The sequence below is a fragment of the Aplysia californica genome, unplaced genomic scaffold (assembly GCF_000002075.1).
Source record: "Aplysia californica isolate F4 #8 unplaced genomic scaffold, AplCal3.0 scaffold00088, whole genome shotgun sequence".
NCBI classification, from domain to species: domain Eukaryota; kingdom Metazoa; phylum Mollusca; class Gastropoda; order Aplysiida; family Aplysiidae; genus Aplysia; species Aplysia californica.
Genome location: NW_004797358.1, coordinates 937,760 through 957,759, shown reverse-complemented (window position 1 = coordinate 957,759; position 20,000 = coordinate 937,760). Strand labels below are relative to the sequence as shown.

General features: G+C 36.9%; 1 protein-coding gene across 3 annotated transcripts; it reads right to left on the bottom strand.

Moving 5' to 3' along the window:
- Positions 1-1,802: 1,802 nt before the first annotated feature.
- LOC101847322 (clusterin-associated protein 1) lies at positions 1,803-19,663 on the bottom strand. Of its 3 annotated transcripts, none has more exons than XM_013080478.2 (12): positions 19,506-19,663; positions 11,851-11,962; positions 10,821-10,905; positions 10,318-10,497; positions 8,855-8,950; positions 8,291-8,374; positions 6,990-7,123; positions 6,273-6,414; positions 5,913-6,015; positions 5,413-5,484; positions 3,520-3,581; positions 1,803-2,063 (listed from the first exon to the last, which is right to left on the bottom strand). In XM_013080478.2, exons 1-12 carry the CDS (start codon positions 19,525-19,527, stop codon positions 1,890-1,892), a joined length of 1,266 nt encoding a protein of 421 aa, XP_012935932.1. In that variant the 5' UTR covers positions 19,528-19,663; the 3' UTR covers positions 1,803-1,889. The 3 variants fall into 3 exon arrangements, with proteins under 3 accessions (XP_012935932.1, XP_005094767.1, XP_035824716.1); XM_005094710.3 differs by lacking the exon at positions 19,506-19,663 and adding an exon at positions 16,988-17,145; XM_035968823.1 differs by lacking the exons at positions 1,803-2,063; positions 19,506-19,663 and adding exons at positions 4,386-4,477; positions 16,988-17,148.
- Between the last annotated feature and the right edge of the window lie 337 nt (positions 19,664-20,000).

Sequence of the window (20,000 nt, the reverse complement as noted above, 5' to 3'; positions counted from 1 at the left end):
ACCCACTTCCTGGAGCAATTCCAAAAGAAAAAGCCAACAACAGAAAACGAACTTGAGTCACAAGACTTAACAAAGAAAATTCCCCCTGCAGCAGGTTCAAATTTGATACACACAGTAGTTTAATCTGAAGGTGTGGAATCTGGAACTGGAACCTATGCATAAGGAGTCTACTTTGTTGTTTCCAGGTGCCCCCTGAAAGTTTTACTGTGAGTAGATACAAACGAGTAGCAAACACAAAAAAAGGAGAAGAGATAAGGATGACAGGAAGGGAAAGAAGGAGCAAATTATACCAGAGCATCCGCTTATTTTTAAAATCTACCGTATACTTGGCTTCGCTATAATAGATTAGAACATTACTTGTCAATCTTTCAATAGCCAGTACCCACTTTTGCCACCTTTGAGAGTCTAAAACTTTTTATACCACACACTTGTAGCATTTCAAAGCCGTGGCATTAAATAATGACTGTCACTACCCAAGTGATCACCATCGCCCATTAAAAAGCCCAATTTGCTCATGAGTGAGCGATATCGCCCACAAGGTTAGCAAGCATTGGATCAGAAGATGAACTAGACAGTGAAATTAAAAAATACTTTTAAGGAACAGAAACACATGGAAAATGATGTTGATGTAGGATGCAGAGATTTTTTAAATAATGTATATTACATTCCATATTGAAATCAATAATTATCATTAACTACAATTCAGCTGCACTTGCATTTCTTTCATTCTTTTCTTGGACAAAGAACAATAATTTATCAAATTCAGCACAACCATCAGTTATCCCTGTAACTTCACAAGACATAAAAACGTAGCCTCATTTCTTGGGAAAAAATCAGCCCCCCCCCATTTCCAAGACTTTTTCATGGGATAAGTGTTGTTTTCAAAATAGTTGCTATCATCAACACATGTTCTAATTCCATCTTATTTTTACTGATTACTATGCAAAAAGTGATGAAATGAGAACAGAACAGAAAATTCAGTCGGCTCATCCCCCTAGACCTAGCCACCATTCATTGACTTGAGCACAGATAACAATAGGTCTTGATGTGGGACTTGGCTTCTGAGAGGTTAACACTGCACTTAGACCTCGTCACAAAATCTAAACAGAATACGTTCTCACACTCACTGCTCATCTAAATACAGTCGGGCACAGATAACAAGTTGCGGATCGACAAATATGTTCCACACATCCATAATTTGGGTCGACCGAAAACAAATAATTAATGAGATATCTGTCAGGGAATTGCAAATTGTGTGAGCTATCTGTGATTTTGAGTTTCTGTGTTCGAGTTATCTGTGCCCGACTGTCATCATTTTTGACGGACGACAAAGACATGACGGAAACAGTAGCTCAAATATAAAGAGTAAATATACAAACTGTGAAATGTAAAACTACACATCAATATCCTTAAAGCAAAAAGCGAAGTAAGTACGCTATCACAGACCAAAACAAATGCATACGTAAACCATCTGAATTAGCTCACATCTTCAGCCATAGCTCAGACATAAACATTCAAAACAGACTTAAGTTGGATGGATTGAAGCAAATATCACATATTTCAAAATCGGTCTCAACAGGAAGAGTTTCTTTGCTCTGTATCAGTAAAAAGGAAAGTCTCAGGTGTATCTATTGCAAATTATGCTAATAAAATGGAAATACATTAATGAATGTTTATATACTTCTAATCATAGAAATGTTCTTAAAAAGACCGGAAATCAGTTGTTTAATATGAACCTTAAAGATGTTTTCCTTTGACTGTTTAAGTTAGAAATTTGTAAAGGAAAAATGCCACAAAATGAGTATCATGGTGTTGCTAATTTATTCAATTTTGAACGAAGACTACCTTAATCCTTTTAAGAGATCTAATTCCCAGACCCATTTGCAATTCTAAAAGTCGCTGTCATCTAAATCATCCTGTGGAGGTTGATTCCGCCCTCTTGGTTGAGGTATTCCTTGCCCCATTCCTTGTCCCATGCCTTGAATGTCATCGTCGTCATCATCATCGTCATCATCATCATCCAAATCGATGTCTGAATCTCCTGATCCTTCTGATCCACTGTCCTGAAAAAGAAAGTTAAACAACATGTTTAGTCACAACAAGAGTACACAGACAGCTGATAACATTTATTTTGCCAAAAAACAATTTTATTGCAATGGGAATGCGAATTAACAGCTATATTTGATTTACTGAGCTCTCTCTTTAATCCACATTGTAGACAAAGTTATATAGTTTCTCTTCTAAATAAAATGATTTGGCAAAGAAAATAATATTTTTTTCGTATTAAGCCATTCGCCACCCCTTATTCACTGAATGTTATATCTTCCCTGTTTTACGATCATGGCAGCTAATATTTGGTGCACTTCACTTCCCACTTATGCTGTCTATAAATGAGTGCGTTTTTACACCTGCAAATATCTTAAAAAACTGATTTTTTGCACTTTATACTTTGTAAAATATTTAAATCTTTGACATGCATTGACTTAGTTGGGTTGACAGATTTAAACATGAGGAAATTAAACTAATATATGAACATTTTTCAGTTGGAAGCTGACTACCAGGAAAACTATCTACGTTCCCTAGGCAAGGCCTCAAAAAATTTTTGAAATCCTTTTAGTCCGACATTATTCGTCTTGCGTCAATTTTTTTGCTGGCTGATGATACATAAGTGTTCACACATAAGATTGTACAGCATTCTTTCAGGTAAGTTGGCATTCTGGCCAAAACAGGAAACTAGACTATCTTTAGTCTGAAAAAAGTGGTGTAAAAGGGTAATCAATCAGATCTTACAAGCCAAAGTTGCTGTGAGAGAGGACACCGACACATATTCTCCTACTCATTCAAAGCCATTTCAATATAAAGCAAAACTGAAAAGCAACTTTATATAAAAACTAGCTGGGCCCCCTTTCGATGAAAGGAATTTAACATCAACTAAAAGTCATTGGTCTACTGTATTAATTTACACTACCGGAATGGAACAATAAAAAAGCGATGATGGGCATCAAACGAAAGGATCGCAGTCAAATTTAGCTATAAGTAAAAAAAGAGAACATGAGGCTAGATCTATACGGGTTGCATACTTAAAATAGTGCTCAATATTGAGCGACAATGCGCGATAGTATCGGACGGAAGTACGACTTGAAATAAACAAACCTGGCGGATTTTCTAAAATTACAGAGACAGAAGCGTTGGCCTACAAAAGCGATCGGTGAAATAAAGAAATTTAGCTTTTTGCATCAAAACTGTCTCAAAACTGAAAAAACGAAGGGCGTCATGATCTGGAGAATATTTTAAAGAATCTTTTGGTAAAAACCGCATGTCGATCGATGCCGCCATTAAAAAGCCTTTGGAATAGCAAAATTCGGCCACCACAAATAGATAATAGAAGAAGAAAAGCTCGATTGAATATCCTACCCTGAGCCACCGCTCTCTCTAGTCCTCATGAAAAACACACCAAACAAAATAAAATATACAAAAGGATAGACAAAAAGCTAAACATAATAAGAACATGACTCATACCTCACTGATGTCTGGGTTCATAGTCCCCGTCACTCTGTTGCCACCCCTTTGCTGTCCTGCAGCTAAAGGACATACAGAGAAAGATATTTAACAATATCTATTTTAAAGCATTCTTTAGTAAATAAAATTCTGAAATAATATTTGAGAAATGAACATAATTTAAGCTGTGTTTCAAACAATAATCTGCTCTCGTTATCATGAGCTAGCAATGAACAATATAATCCTTGACAACAGTTTTCACTGGCTCATCAGGATATGAGGTAAGAGACAAAACAGTAAGCTCACCAAACGAGAAATATTAACATTATTCTTCTAAACTAATATAGAGTGTAAAGTGTATAGAGCTTGCTGTTGAGCGGTTATTTGTGCTCTACAAATGCTATTCATGATCTATTATTATGAGTTAAGTGGCTGAAACAACAAAATTGACAAAAAAATGAATTAATGCTTAGTCCCAAAATAAAATGGGACACTGAGGCATAGAATATTGGTGCTAAGGTTGAAATAGACATATTTACCCGTATGGAATAAGTTAACGCAGAGAGAAGTACAAAAAAGATTCAGACTATTATGAAAGTTAATGAAAACTTCAATTTGTTTCATAATGCAAAATTAACACATGAAAAAATTGAATAAAAACCAGCAACTTCAAATACAAAATCAAGCAAAAGTAGTCTTTTCTCACACTTTGCCTTAAAACTGAATTGCAATGACAGTTGCAGCTATGATGAGATATACATGAGTCCAATCAAGAATACAATCATTATTTCCAGCCAAGATCGGGAGGGAATAAGACTACTTCTGCCAATTCATTTAACAGAAAGAATAACATAATTAAATACAACAGACCAAACTCATTATATTACATCTCTTCCCTAAAAAGAACCTTCATCTTCATCCGACATATCAAAAGGATCATTGAGAATGGTGTTATTCTTTCGTGGAGATGGGTGCATGTCTGAAAAGTAAATCAATTCATTTAAACTATTTGAATTGATTGGGTGACTTCAGTAAGCAGGGAGGCCATTCTCAGAACCAGGAATGGCTCCAATCATAAACACATAAACATAATGCATTACACTTGAAAGAATTAAAGTCCCTTAAAAGTTTAAAAAAAATGAAAGTTGTGCTTTTTTCAGGAATCAAAGATGTCAGTTTAAGGCATTCATTAGAGATTTTTCATTGAACACATGCTGCAACAATTATAGCTGCTCAAGAAATAGCTTTCCTGAAATATTTCTGATGTCAAAAGCTGCTCTCCTTAGTAATATCTGGCACATCTTTAGAAGCTTGTTTGCTCATATTTTAATAATATAAGCCAAGTTCATTACGATTCTAAACAGGGTTTACTATGGAAGAGCTCAAGAGGCTGAAATCATGTATGCCTTCACTTAATTCTCGTAACGGAATTCCCTTCAGAATGTTGTAAAAGAAGAAAAGCAAGTCCATTCTATAATCTGCAAAAAAAAAAAAGGACAGGGCAGACTATGAAATAGACCCACAGAGTCATTGTCAGACGGCTTACCGTATAGAGATAGGCCATTCACTGACTGCACTACTTTAAGCTTTCGGAATTTAAGTCACCACTTAAACCTATGAATCATATAAAAAGCCACAAAACATGAATGAAAACAAAGGCATCAAGTGAAATAGACAATCCACATACAGCCATGTATGAGATGGTATAGCTGATATTCACCTAGTTTATCTTCATGGACATGTTTTCATTTGAATACATTATAATCATAATTAAAAACTAAAACCATCAACATCAATGTTAATGATAGTAAAAGAAAAAGGAAATAAAATTAGGTAGAATGACAGTTCAAAAGAGAAGTTTGTGCCTAAACCATGTAAAGAGTAAAAAGACAATAAACAAAGAGTTATGGTTACCTTCAGGCCTGACGCGATTAGACATACGATTCGGTGCACCCATGTCATCTGAATCGTTTTCATCATCATCATCTGTAGAAACAAAAAAATCATTCAAAGTAATGGGTTTTCTATAATCTCCAACTTCGAGCCCAATGAAGACGCAGAATTTTCCAAAATTGTTACATTGGGATTATAATCAGCAAAATCTGTGCAGGATATTACTGTAAATTGTGATCAATTGTAAATGTTTTACACCTCCAATGAGAAACACTGATCAGTTTGAGAGGCGGCTGTTTCAACCAATCCAAACAGACACGGCAGACTATGAATACAGCATCCCAGGAAACAAATGGAGATTCTTGATAAAAACTTCCTCACATGGGAATCAAAGTCACACCTTTTGTGTGAAATGGCAAAGAGCTTAACAAGTATACCAGAGCTGATGACCTGGAATCTGTATTTAAAAAATAGAAAATATATAAAAAATATTAGAGAGAATAAAGAATAAAATGAATTACCAATAATATTTTTGTCATCATCATCTTCAGGTGAAATTTGCTGATGCTTCCTCTCCTCAGTTCTGATCTTCTCAGCCATCACTTTGAGTTGCTGTTCAGTTTCCTGTGGAGAAAAATGTAATTCGTTTGAGAATGGCATGAACAGAGATGCCCAACAGAATTGAATTATTTAAAAAATTTGCTAATGAATTTGTCATCATAGTCACATATACAATCACAAAACTTTTTTTCTCAGAGTAAAGTGTTGTGTTCAATGTCTTGTATAACTTTCATCAACATGAATAAATGCTTTAACTTTAATTATGAACGCAATATGAAACATTCGCAGTAATAAACATATTATCATTGTCAATGTCATACCTCTAACTTGTCAGCTTCCACTCTATTTTGTTCCTCCAGTTGGGTTTCAAGGAAGGCTAAGTTACGGAACTTGATCATGTATGAATCATAAAGCTTCTGTAAGTCTTCTTCCAGTCTTTCATACTCATCCATGTACGCAGGTCTGTAAGATCAGAGAAAAGTGAATTGCATAAATGAACGAGACACTTAAGATGATCAACAAAACCTGAGACATACGAATGTAAAAGGAAGAGATAGTCGACCCTGCTCTAGTGGCCAAATGTCCAAGTAAATCACCTGCGCAAACGAACACTTACCACTTCTCCCCTTTTTTTCCCCAATAATATTACGATGACTCTGTCTTAGACAACTTGTTTTCTCCTGGACAATATCGAAAGTATTTCATATTTTTTTGAATAAAAATACACAAACATACCTACGCAAAAAGGATTTTTTTTTTTTTTGTTCCCTCAAAAGTTTCATCTTCATAGGTTTGAATGTCCTTTCCTTTCAAATGAGTAAGACTGAGAGATCTAAGGAAAACATAAACCCAGCCAAAAACTGACAACATGTTGTTGTCTTACTAAAAACATCTATGAAAGGCATGACAATTAGATGCAAAATAACATGCTGAATAGCTTTGCAAATAAATATATAAAATAGATAATACATCAGATAAAAAAATAGGTTTCACTGAGGGTAATATCACCCATTTAATGGCAGCATACAGATACAAACCTGACACTTTGTAAAGTCTGTAATCTCTTGTTATTTCTTTCCAACTCGCTTTTCCTTTTCTCAATCTTAGCCTCAAGATTTGCTTCATCTGAAGCAACATTGTCCAACATGGTGACTGTTTTCTGGATTTCATTCTGAGAAAGCAGCCATTCAACAGTTGATTAGGATTTATGACTAAATATGTCTAAATGTTGCAAAGTACAAGGAGTATTAGCAGGTGGAACATATAGATTTACAGTGGAAAATATATGGCCAAATTTTAATTTAACTTCACATTGACAATGAATGTAAGTTAATGTTTTAGCTAAAAAGACTTCAATGCCATAAAACTATTCAACTGCTATTTTTTACAATCACTGATATCTGCCCATGCAACATTGCTCCAGCAGGATCCTCCTCAATCACAGACAGTCTTTATTTATGTAGTGGTATTTTTCATCAATACTTTATTCAAATATTTCTCCAGTATGGCCATTGTCAGTCTAACTTCTTTTGAAAATTTTTATCCTGCAACTGCCCTGCAATCAAATTAATAATAATTGCATTTACAAAGCACATATCCACGCTCTACAGCACGCTCTATGCACTTTACAGCCATTATTACCCCAGCAATCCCGAGAACAAACAGAAACATTCTTGGGTTCTAGGGAAGTATACAGTGCAAGCTGCGGATTGCATGCGCTCAAACACTAACAAACTGACAAGACCTTGCGCTGGCTATAGCCTGGTACTCAATCCCACCTGGGTGAAGTGAGGAAAAAATCATGTAGAAAACCTTTCCCAAAGGACGTAACGTCGGATCCCGAACCCACAACCTTATGGTTGCAAATCTGAGAGTCTAACCATCAGGACACCAATGCCAAATTAAAATCTGATAAATAAAAATGAATAAACAACATCCTACTTTTCAAAAATATTAGATTTAATGACTATATATTTTACAATGTGTAATTGTCAACTTCTCTTTGGTATTAACGTCAGAATTTTCTGAACTCCCAGTTACCAAGCTTAAAGTTAATCCTTGCTCAAGCTGTGGACACTACACATGAAACTAATCAAAAGAAATATGCTGCTGTATGGAAAGACTTTATAGAAAAATTCAAGTATAGGAGTTTCTAAAAGACTTTACAAGTGATGATAATTAAGAACTAAAACGCATTGCGGCATAACTCAAAACATATAAAAAATGTACCATTTTTCCAGATTTGTTTCTTTAAAAAAAAAAAAAGAAAAAAAAAAAGAAATCGTTTATATGGAAAAAACAACAACAGCGTGTTCATTGAACATATTTAAAATCTCACCTGAACTGCTTCTATAGAAGCTTGCAACCCATGTTCAACTTCATTGATTTCTAGTGCTCTTGCCACAACCATGGTACGCTGCTCCTGTGTAAAAAATTGATGAACTGGAGGTGAGCTAAGCAGAGGAACATGATATTGTATCATGGAAACTGGAACATTTAATATTCCCTGATCAGTTCTCACACAACTGTGTACAGTAAACACCCAGGAAGAGAATTGAGTGAATCGGTGAAAGTCAGGGACTATTCTTTAACAAAATTCTTAATTGTTCAAATAAAAATATGCAAGGTCCACTTTCCTATTGAATAACCCAAAAGGCTAACTTCAAATATTATGAAATGAATAACAGGATAAAAATTATTTTTTAATTCAGTCAAAATTTTGTTTTAAGGAGAAAAAGAATCAACAAAAATATTACAGATTTCAGGATTCCTTGTATCAGTAATTATATTCACTTTGTTCTAAGAAATGCATCATCCTGAACTTGGGCTCTGTGTCTCTGTACTTAAGAAACCTCCTGGTGTGATACAACAGTTCACAAGATAAAAGGAGTGCCAGTCTTACCCTCAAGTCCACTTCCTTGCCAAGGAGATCATACAGCTGAGCACCTTTCACTGTAATTTCAGAGGCTAACCTTCTGGCTTCTTTCAACTCATTTATCTGAGGGAAAATCAAAATCAAGGAAAAAAATAATACATCCCTATCAGTTTGGTGTGTATAAGTATCTTAAAATTCACAATGAGTATCTAGTAAATCAGAGGATAGCATCTTTAAGGTAGGTGGCAAGTTCAAGAGACATGAGTTTCACCAGTGGGAGTAAACAATATATAACATCCTCATAAATTTTTCAATCAACCACATCCACTCTCCCCCTTCCCCCCAAAAAACAACAACATGACAGAAAGAGAAAGTGGGAAACATTACAATAAGAGCTTGTTAAAAAGACATTAATTATTCAACATTTTACTAAATACTTAAAAAAACAAACTATTACAAGATGACTGTTAGAATCATTTTTGTCTTATTTCTATTTTTTGCCCTTTGCATTCATTCAACTTAAAGATACATGTCTTCTTTTAGTTTCCTCTAAGGTTTGACATCAGGTAAATGATTACAAAAGATTATACATTTTCTGAAAAGGGGACAAAAAATGTTGATAAAATTGATTTTCAAAATGATGATCTAATTTTTTTTCCTCCTCTTCCCAATACCAAATGGAATGCTCCTTAACTCATTCGGGATGCAGGTTTTGGGCCAGCTTTGCACCCAGAGACGCGTGATTTTGGGTCAACTTAGAAAGTTTGCCATTTTTTCACCCTTTGTTATTTTTAAAGTCTGTTTTCACTATCGACAGATTCAACATTTGGACTTCGCTTAAGATCTAATCCAATTTACCTGGATATATTCCTAAACTTGCCAGGACCCCTACAAAAATGGTGTATGGGACCAAAAAAAAAAAGAATTTTTTTCCTCTTTGTTGACAGTGAAGAAATGCAGAAACAAACAAGATAAAGTTACAACACAACTACAATGCAGCTAAAAACGCATCACAACACAATCTACAATCCAAATACAGTAAAAGAAATAGTTCCAGTCGTTGTGAATAGTCCTTCTTTGTATGGTACTTCTCCAAGATTCGTGTTCTTTATCTCCTCGACTGCCTTCATAAATCGCCTCAGAAATTTTTTTAAAAATGACGCTATACCGTCAAGAGTAAATAAATACAAAATAGAATTTGGCTTAGCAATGTCAAACAAAAGTTTGTTCTGTGGAATACCTTCATTTGTGCTGCCACAACGGTAGAGAAATGCTATCGGACGTGCGTCTCCAACGGAGCTCAAGGCTATCGGGCGTCCCGAATGAGTTATCTACAGGATGGTGTTAAATATTTAAAAACCCAGGAAAATATAAGTACTAGCCCATCCTTTTGAAAATTAATTAGTTCACTGCACATCAGAGGCTCTATCAATTTTAGAGAGAATAGACTGCAATAAAAAAGAGTTCTCACAAAGATTGTTTTGACCTACCCTTGAGGACACGTCAAAAGAAACACTAGAAGCATCTCCTGCGCCCGCTTCCAAAGACCCAGCAACATTTGTTTTGGTTGCACTGTACAGCATAGAAGTTATTTTCAACATTTCCTTCACAGCATAGCCATCTGCACCATACAACTTCTTTGTATTGAGCTTTATGTGAGCCTTTGTTGCCTGAGGAAGAATTAAAAACAACAGAAAATTTCAGATTTTCAAAGACCAGTTTACAATTATTCAAATACAGTTGAAACTATCCAAGATAGCAAAATATTGTTTAGGAGAAAAGTGGTTGCCTTATACAGGTGGAGGTCATTACAATATAAAAATAAATGCAAGAGGAAAAGTAGGAAGTAGTCATTTGTTCAAGTGATTGTCTTGGACAGGTGGCTATTAGAGAAAGTTTAACTGAATAAACGGTAAACAAATCGGAAAAAATATCCCAAGATTTCACTGAAGAACAAAAGAAATGTACTTGAAAGAAAAGGGCGTTGGCTTACCATAAACTCTGCAACAGTTTTGATGAAGATCACACGATCCTGTTCTGTATCAATGTCTGGATGTACATCAGCATTAGGATCATACCTGAGGTTTAAGGAAAGAGACACAGCACAATTACTCGACAGCAGGGAAAACCATAAAACAAAATTTACACCTATAGCAGCCTCATCCATTATTATAAAGGGGTTGCTATTATAGTTTGTGGTCTACCTTGGTATCTGAGGTTTTCACATACAGCTGTGTCAACTACACACTACATCTTGTGCAAGTGAAGTGTAAAAGTGCAGGGTTATTGTATGCATCCAAGAAGAAATCTGACAGATAATAAAAAAACAACATATGATACTATTGTAGGGTTCCATATAAATTTTTGATTATATTAGATAAATACCTGTTTCCCTGTATAAATGGTCAACATTTAGAGAATATCACAATTCATTCTTTCTTTAACACAGAAGCATACAGTTGTTGTTTTGTGGCTTTCATCGAGACTGCATGCACGCAACGCTCCATTTTGCCTGGGTGCAAATGATTATAACAATTATTATTGAAATGCAATACAAGGAGCAGAGATGACACATCAGCACCCATCAGCCTTCAGCATTAGATACATATTTATGTGGATAGAGTCTATAGACTGAGCCCTATGTACGACTGGATTAAATAATCCTTTTCCCACTACTTTCCGCAAGCTTTCAAATTCTTTTCTACCTACTACTCAAGTCCCCTACCTAGTTGTCGGCTCAGCACATTTTGTTGCAAGGAGGTCATCTTTCTGATTGATCAGCATCACCATCATCATGATCTCCAACCCCATCAGGTTCATAAATTGCTCATGCGTGTATGTCTATGTCACTTAGAGATTTAAAATAAAGAAAAACATCCAAACAAAACCCTCCAAAAATTTTTAATTTTCAAACAGAACACTTTTGAATCATCAATACGATCAATTATCCTTGAGTACCCATAACCCAATAGATCTTTGCCTTTACAGTTACAGCATAATTCATATGTAACAGTCTTCCTTACCTTTTCATCAGCCATTTTAGGCATTCATACACCAATTTAAAGTTAGGTGTCCTGAAGTTTTCCATGGATATCAGTCGAGGGAAACCCAAGGCCCTCATCATTTCTGTAAAATCTGAAAAAGTGCACAGGAAAGAAATATTTTTTGTTCAGTTGGTTTGATCTAAAGTGGAGGTTTAATGAGAAAAAGTTTGATTTCTGTTCACTTTTTAAGAGCGAGGGAAGACCAAGATAGAACAGAGAACCTTGAGGACAAAAAAGCTGAGATAGCTATAAAGTCTGTCCTGTTTATCTTGACTTTGAATTCACTACAAGTACCTAAGTCAAGTTTGTATATATGTGTTTGTTGTGTTTAGTTCTGGGGAAGGGGAATCAGATACTTATTTTCAACATGCTGTGGATGAAAAAACTGGTGAAATATAATTTTAAGAGATGAACCATAAACCTATAAATTCTTAATCCTCTACATTAAAATGACACCAGTACAATTGTAGTGGTAAAATGAGCCACTTTTCATATGTCATAGTACCATTTTTTGGGTGTTTATTGAATGCACATATATTACCTTTATTGTAAATCAAAACAAAAATTATATACACCTACATCTTTTTCCCACTTAATGCAACCATAGTTCATCAAATGTTAGAAAACTTTTTTCCAAAATTTCAAAAGAAACCATATTACACATCATGTCACTCTAAAATGTTGCCACCCATACAGAACAAACAATTTATGAAGTTAAAGGTATGAGGATTCTTAAATCAGTTACAGAGCAGGAACAATGACACCTGAATTAAATCCTTTTCAATATTCAAATATAGCCCACCTTAACAATAGTGAGGTCAGATCAGATATATTGTTAAAATACTATTAAAATACGGTTTAAAAAACCCAATTTGCTTCAGTAAGAGTTTTACGGCACTCGCAACACAAAAAGGTCATATAAGAGCCGAAGATTAGAGGTGATACAAGACAGTAACAAGCACAAAAAGGAAGGAGGACAAATGAGGATGATAGATGTTTGATAAGAAAGAAGGAGCAAACCAGTCCAGAGGGTGGGTGGGGTGGGTGCTCTGGTGTTGCAAGTGCCGTAAAACTCTTACTGAAGCAAATTGGGTTTTTTAAACCGTATTTTAATAGTATTTTAACAATATATCTGTCTGTCCAGCTCGATCCCAAGGTAGGTCGGGTTTTCAACTTTTTCTAGTTTGTTTCCTGCAAGTAAGATGGTGAGATTTTGCTTTGCAACTTTGTGGCTTTTTGTAAAGACGGTGTAGATTGTCTTGGTACAATTTGCTTTTAGTTTCCACTTGCAACAGTAGTTGTTGAATCTATCTAGATCCTCATTTATAAGCCGTGCACTGATGCCTGCTTGTTTACTTGTATGCCAGATGGCTAGGTCGTCGGCATATAGGGCCTTCTCTGATTTCAGTGTCTCAGGCAGGTCGTTGATGAAAACAAGGAAAAGTGTGCAGCTCAGAGAGGAACCCTGGGGTAGGCCCTCCTCCAGTACAGCTTTGGATGACACACCATTGTTAATCCTGGTCTGGATTGTCCTGTCTGTAAGGAAGATCTTCACCGTTAAAGTTTCCCGTGGATTCCTGTCTGTGTCATCTTCCACAGGAGGCCTTTTCTCCATACCCTGTCGTAGGCTTGCTGGAGATCAACGAATACTGCAACTGCGTGCTTCTTTTCGTGGAAGCCATCAAGGACTTTCTGACGGAGCCTGAAGAGCTGGTCATCTGTTCGTTGGCCCGCACGAAATCCTGCTTGGTTGCTGTCCAGGGCACCGGTTGTTTCCAACCACCAGTATAGGCGGTGGTTGACCATTCTCTCTGCCAGTTTCCCGACGCAAGAGGTGAGTGAAATGGGTCGCAAGGAGTTAAAATATAGTCTAGAAAATATTGTACTTCTATTTATGAACCCTGATCAGGGAATAAACATCCATGACAAGGCTTGAAGGGTATTGCTTTCAGATGTAAACATCAAGTAGGTAGTTAGTTAATCTAACCAGATAATGGCAGTGGGGTAACAATAGTTGTAGTCATCATAACATAGCAACACCAATCGAGCTTGCTTACGTGATGAAATTTAGGTCACCCCTTGCAGGAGTATTTTTGGACCAGATGGGAATATAGAGGTGACTAACTTTCAAACTTTGTCAGCATTATTTCTGGACCAATAAGAATGAAACTTGGCAACCCGCTAGAAAATAAGACAAACTAAATATAAATGGACCCCTACCCTCCCACTCCCAGTCTAAAGTGGCCATGTAAAGACACCAGCCATTTTTTTTCGCAAGCCTTTGACAAATGTAGACCTATAAATCCCTGCATGATTATTCTGAGCCCTGTCACTGGTAACTTGAAACAGGGCATTGCCAGTGCTCGCATCCCATATTTTTCTCTCTGTTCCCCTATGATAATGAGGTGGAAACATTGTATCAGGGGAAATAGAAAGTTCTCTAATTGTAAGGCATTTTTTTTCAATTGATACAAATATTTTATGGTTGGCATGGTTGGAAGTCAACAAAGAATTTTTTACCATTACTAAGTCATGCCCATAATCTCATGATATGATACAACGCTATTATAAATAAAATGCTTCATTCCGACACCCTCTTTCTAAAAAAAAATGCTATGAGTACACTCAAACTTTTTCCTATAAATAACAAATTTTCGAAATAACTAGGCTATAAAATGGGTGTTTTCGCCATGAATACCGTGGGGGTGTGTTAATCGATGATTAAAATAATGCTCTATCTTTTATATTATAGCTGTCTATTCATAAAGTGTTGTGAACACCTGAATAACCCCTCTCATAGGGTGATAAGACATTGTGAGTAGTTACGCCCATTCTAATAACCTTTTTAGAAGCTCTTGTTGCTATGAATGATCTGAGGCTCAAAGGGGAATAATATAAGTCAATTTCCATAGGTTTTGCTCTCAAATAGTTTTTTTTTGCAGGCACAATGGTATTCAAAACTAGATGGTGGAAATACGTCATCTAGAATCTAGAATCTATATTTTGGCCAATCACAGAGGGGTGCGAGGTGCTTTTGCTGTGAAAGTGGCTATTCTCACCCGCCCGGAAGTTCTCGCAAGATCAACTCCTCCCCTCTTCTCTCTCTCTCTGTCTCTTTCTGAATACTGTCTATCGGTGTGGACGATCAAATTGACCAAAACAAAGTTAAAAAATGATGTTAAAACACAAAAGTAAATTAATTTGGTTGTCTACAAAGATGCTACGGCTATTTAACTTTTCGAATCGAGCCGTACGACGCGGGTCGCCATTTTGTTTTGCCCGGAAATTCTCACGCTACTCCTCTCTCTCTTTCTCTCCACTGCCCACAGACAAAATTGTACGCTTTTAGTAGGCTACAGTTGTAATGGAACGCATACCTGCCAACATTGCCTGGGCCAAAATCTGTAGTTGGACGCAAATTTTTGTCCAAAAATCTGTAGTTGACCTAAAAAATCTGTAGTAGGCTATATTACCTCTTGTCGCATACTTAATTTGGGACCCTTATCAATATTTTATTTTGACCCACATCAAATATGCATGATTGTGTTTGCGACTTCAAACAAATGTAGAAAATTACACCAAAAAAAAGAAACAAAAAAGACAAATATGAAAACTACCAGAGCCATTTACCCTATTAGTAGTTGGTGCAGTTCCTGTCCTATTCATACCTGCACGCACACACACAAATGAAACCACCCCCCCCGCCGACACAAAAAAGAAGCAAAGAAGAAAAGATGGGCCTTGGATGACTTAGGCCTAGCGTTAGCCTTTTGTCTTTGCAGAGTTTACAAGGAAAGAGTATGACGGATCCCGAGTCCACACAAGGCCTGCACCAACATGCGTTTTGCAGAGAGTTTTCTAGATCTAGATATAGATCTAGATCTAGTGGTAATCAAAAATTTAGAATACTAAAATTTGCTTCCAAGTTCAGTTTTTGTCCCCTGGTGTTGCCTTCAACCCCCTCCCCTCCCCCGAGTGTATCTTTAAATAAAATACCCCCCTCCCCTCCATTCCGGAGTCCTATACTACGCAGCGCTCAGACTTTGAATGAACTTTGGTGACCCCTACAAGTGCCGGTGCTCAAAATGTGATGCAACGCGCAAGTTCATTGACCGGTCACAATGGCGAACCCGACAAGACGCTTGTATGACTATAACTTTCTTTTCTTTTCTTTTTCACAAGTGACGGCACAGGACAAATATTGATTTATTTTCAAGGCGGCACAGCGTTTGCCATGCACAGCCTGCATGTTGTTACAATTAATGTTGCGTTATCAAACTACTATCAGCAAATTTCTGGGTGGTAACGAAAGTGAAAGTATATCTTGATTGTCTCGATCAAACGTCGGTATCACACCCGCTTGCCACCATAGCCGCCTGTCTGCGTGAAGAAACATACTCTTGAGGGAGCCGAATGAATCACAATCGCGACCGGCAAAAATGAACTTACGGGCGTTATCGGATTTAGTTTTCAAATATTCGATAACTTTCTCAAATTCCCGGGTAATTCCCGGGGCCTGGCAGTCACCCTGCTGAATCCCGAAGTCGGTGGCTTCATCTCAAAATCGGTGGATCGGTAATTTGACCCAAAAGTCGGTGATCTACCGATTTTTTCTGTAGGGTTGGCAGGTATGGGAACGTTTGTTCACGGCACAGAATTCTACAATTTTTCTGTTATCACAGTGTAGAATTCTGTGGTTCAGGGTGAACGCAAAATTTGGTGAACGCGCAAGGGGTGAGAATAGCCACAAGACTCGCCTGCACTATTCTCACTCCGGGTGAGAATAGAGGTGGCCTTTTGCTGTAACCTTCATACTTCATGTGTTGACACTTCACCCCGTCTCTCAATAGTTTACATTTAAAAGAATAAAGTCTGCCTAAATCAAGATTTGGATATTTTTTTTTGTATGTGTGCAATAACAGGACCTTGTCAGTATCCTCAAACTCAAACTGAACACCCCCCCCCCCCCTCCCCTCTATCTCGTCTCCTACAATTAATTATCGATATTAGGCATCTGAAGTGGTTTGTACAGAACAGTAGTCTTTATTTCTTTCAAATTTGTAGCTTTGAGAAAATAATGCTAACTCTATTTTATTATAACTATAAAGGCACTTACTTCTTAAATCTTTAAAACTCATTTCGGCTGGTGAGCGATTGTGCACTACAGTATTCAAAACTGGAATGTAGAAATAGAGAGTTCCGTTTCAATTCCAACTGTGGAATTTACGACTGTGAAGCGCCATCTGTAAACATTTTTCGCACCATGGTGAAGAGAGTAAAGGGGGCATAACTGTGATAAAAATGTGCCCACAATTTTTGCTTCGAAAAACAAGTTATTAATTACAATCTTGATGACCTCCCTTGGTATTGTGGAGGCAGGTCGGGAGAAGAACAACACACTGCCCACATTGCCCTCATACTTCGCTCATACTTACTTTGATACATCGGTTGAAGAGTTTGTTATTTGAAAAAAGAATACAAAAGAATACGAAACAATCCACCGATGATAGCCCACTCGCTCAACTTTCTTTAGGTCCTCCTGTTTGATGTCATTCATTGAAGAAGAAGAAGAAGAAGAAGAAGAAGAAGAAGAAGAAGAAGAAGAAGAAGAACAACAACAACAACAACAACAACAACAACAACAACAACAACAACAACAACAGCAACAACAATAGCAACAATAACATCAGCACCCCCTCCACATAAAAAAAATCGGTAACAGACAACAAAAAATACCCAGTACAAATCAGATAACAAGGACGATTTTCATCTCATAATTCCAAAGGTGGAAATCTAGGCCTATGTCAACATCAAATTTATTTGACCTTATAAAACTTACATAACACTCTACTACTGTAAACAAGGGGGGAATGTAACACAAACACGCAATTACTGTGTAGGTCGAGACCATTTCGGCGCAGCTTTTAATTTGTCGGCGCAGCTTTCAATTTGTCGGCGCAGCTTTCAATTTGTCAGTGATCCTCAACTTTCAAACCGACATCTATGGTGCAGGATTAGGCGCTTCCCCGTTCGATTACAATTGTGAGGAGAATTCTTATTGAGTATCTCCATCTTCTTGCTGGGAGGGACTTTGTATATCTTTCAGATCGGGTTTGCTCTGGCAGGCAGGGAGGAAACCCGCCTCCTAAATGATCTTAATCGTGTCGATAAGGGGGTACAATTTCTGTAATTTATACATTTTTATCAGCTTTCAAACATTGCACTGCCCTACTGACTGAAATAGTCTTTAGTTCATTTCCAAAGGGGGGGGGGGGGGGATATCAACATGTTCTTATGCACAGTAGAATTGTAATTTTATGTAAATTTACCAATGTCTGCTCCTACTGTGACGGAACAACATATAGGTGTCCCGACGTGGTAAACAGGCGCTCGTCAACTTTTGGGCATATGGAGTTATTGGTATCATCTTAAAGGGTTTTCATTTGCCTTGCTTTTGATGAAAAAGATATCCTTTTTATCTTGAATAGAAGTCGAGATATTTGCGATTGAAGGAGGTGGGATCGCCTGGATTCAGAAGTAAAATTGGCGAGAAAATGGCCGCCAAAGTTTGGTGACTCTCATAGCTCAGGAGTCCATGGAAAGAGCAAATTTACAGTTTTCGTGCCGTTGATCAACGCTTTTCCATAAAATTCACCCTTAAGACTGTTTTTGAAAGGACAAAAAAGGTGTTGAGTCAAAAGAACAAAACATCTATAAAAATTGTTAAACCAGCAGAAAAATGTCGTTTTTGTTTCAATTTCATTATTTTGACGAGCGCCTGATTTTACCACGATGTCTCACAATATTTAGGGGGAACTGCTGCTTTTTCTTTCCTCATCCTTACTATCTTCGTCATTTTCCCTCTACTTCTTTTTTTTGTTTGTCACTCTTTTGTGAACTGCTATTTCCGGGGAGCCTTGATAGTCAAAACAGACTTTATGCTGTTGAGGCTAGTGAGGTGTGCAGAGTAAGCCTGATTCTCGTTTTGGACTTCTCTTCTGACATCCACCCCTTGGCGTTCATATCATGACCTTATTCAGCTGCAAGCGCCGTAAAACCTTATTAAAACAAAAATAAAACATTGCACTGCAAATAAAATCTTTAAGATGCTTATATTACGATCGCATTTAGAGTAAACTTTTTGCTCATGAGATGAGCTCATGCATTCACTTTCAGGATGAACTTTTATTCATAGACCATGCCGCAAAGATATACATTGTATTGATTATCGTGCCCTTTTGTCTAGCCTATTAAGGATAGTTTCGGGGAACATTTATGAGCTTAATGGAAATTAGTAGAGATGAATACTCGACCACCTTATGCCCTTCTCTCTTCGAGGTACCCACTCTCAATAGTTTACATTTAAAAGAATAATGTCTGCCTAAATCAAGATTTGGATATTTTTTTTTGTATGTGTGCAATAACAGGACCTTGTCAGTATCCTCAAACTCAAACTGAACACCCTCCCCCCACCCCCCCCCCCCCCCTCCCCTCTATCTCGTCTCCTACAATTAATTATCGATATTAGGCATCTGAAGTGGTTTGTACAGAACAGTAGTCTTTATTTCTTTCAAATTTGTAGCTTTGTGAAAGAAATGCTAACTCTATTTTATTATAACTATAAAGGCACTTACTTCTTAAATCTTTAAAACTCATTTCGGCTGGTGAGCGATTGTGCACTACAGTATTCAAAACTGGAATGTAGAAATAGAGAGTTCCGTTTCAATTCCAACTGTGGAATTTACGACTGTGAAGCGCCATCTGTAAACATTTTTCGCACCATGGTGAAGAGAGTAAAGGGGGCATAACTGTGATAAAAATGTGCCCACAATTTTTGCTTCGAAAAACAAGTTATTAATTACAATCTTGATGACCTCCCTTGGTATTGTGGAGGCAGGTCGGGAGAAGAACAACACACTGCCCACATTGCCCTCATACTTCGCTCATACTTACTTTGATACATCGGTTGAAGAGTTTGTTATTTGAAAAAAGAATACAAAAGAATACGAAACAATCCACCGATGATAGCCCACTCGCTAAACTTTCTTTAGGTCCTCCTGTTTGATGTCATTCATTGAAGAAGAAGAAGAAGAAGAAGAAGAAGAAGAAGAAGAAGAAGAAGAAGAAGA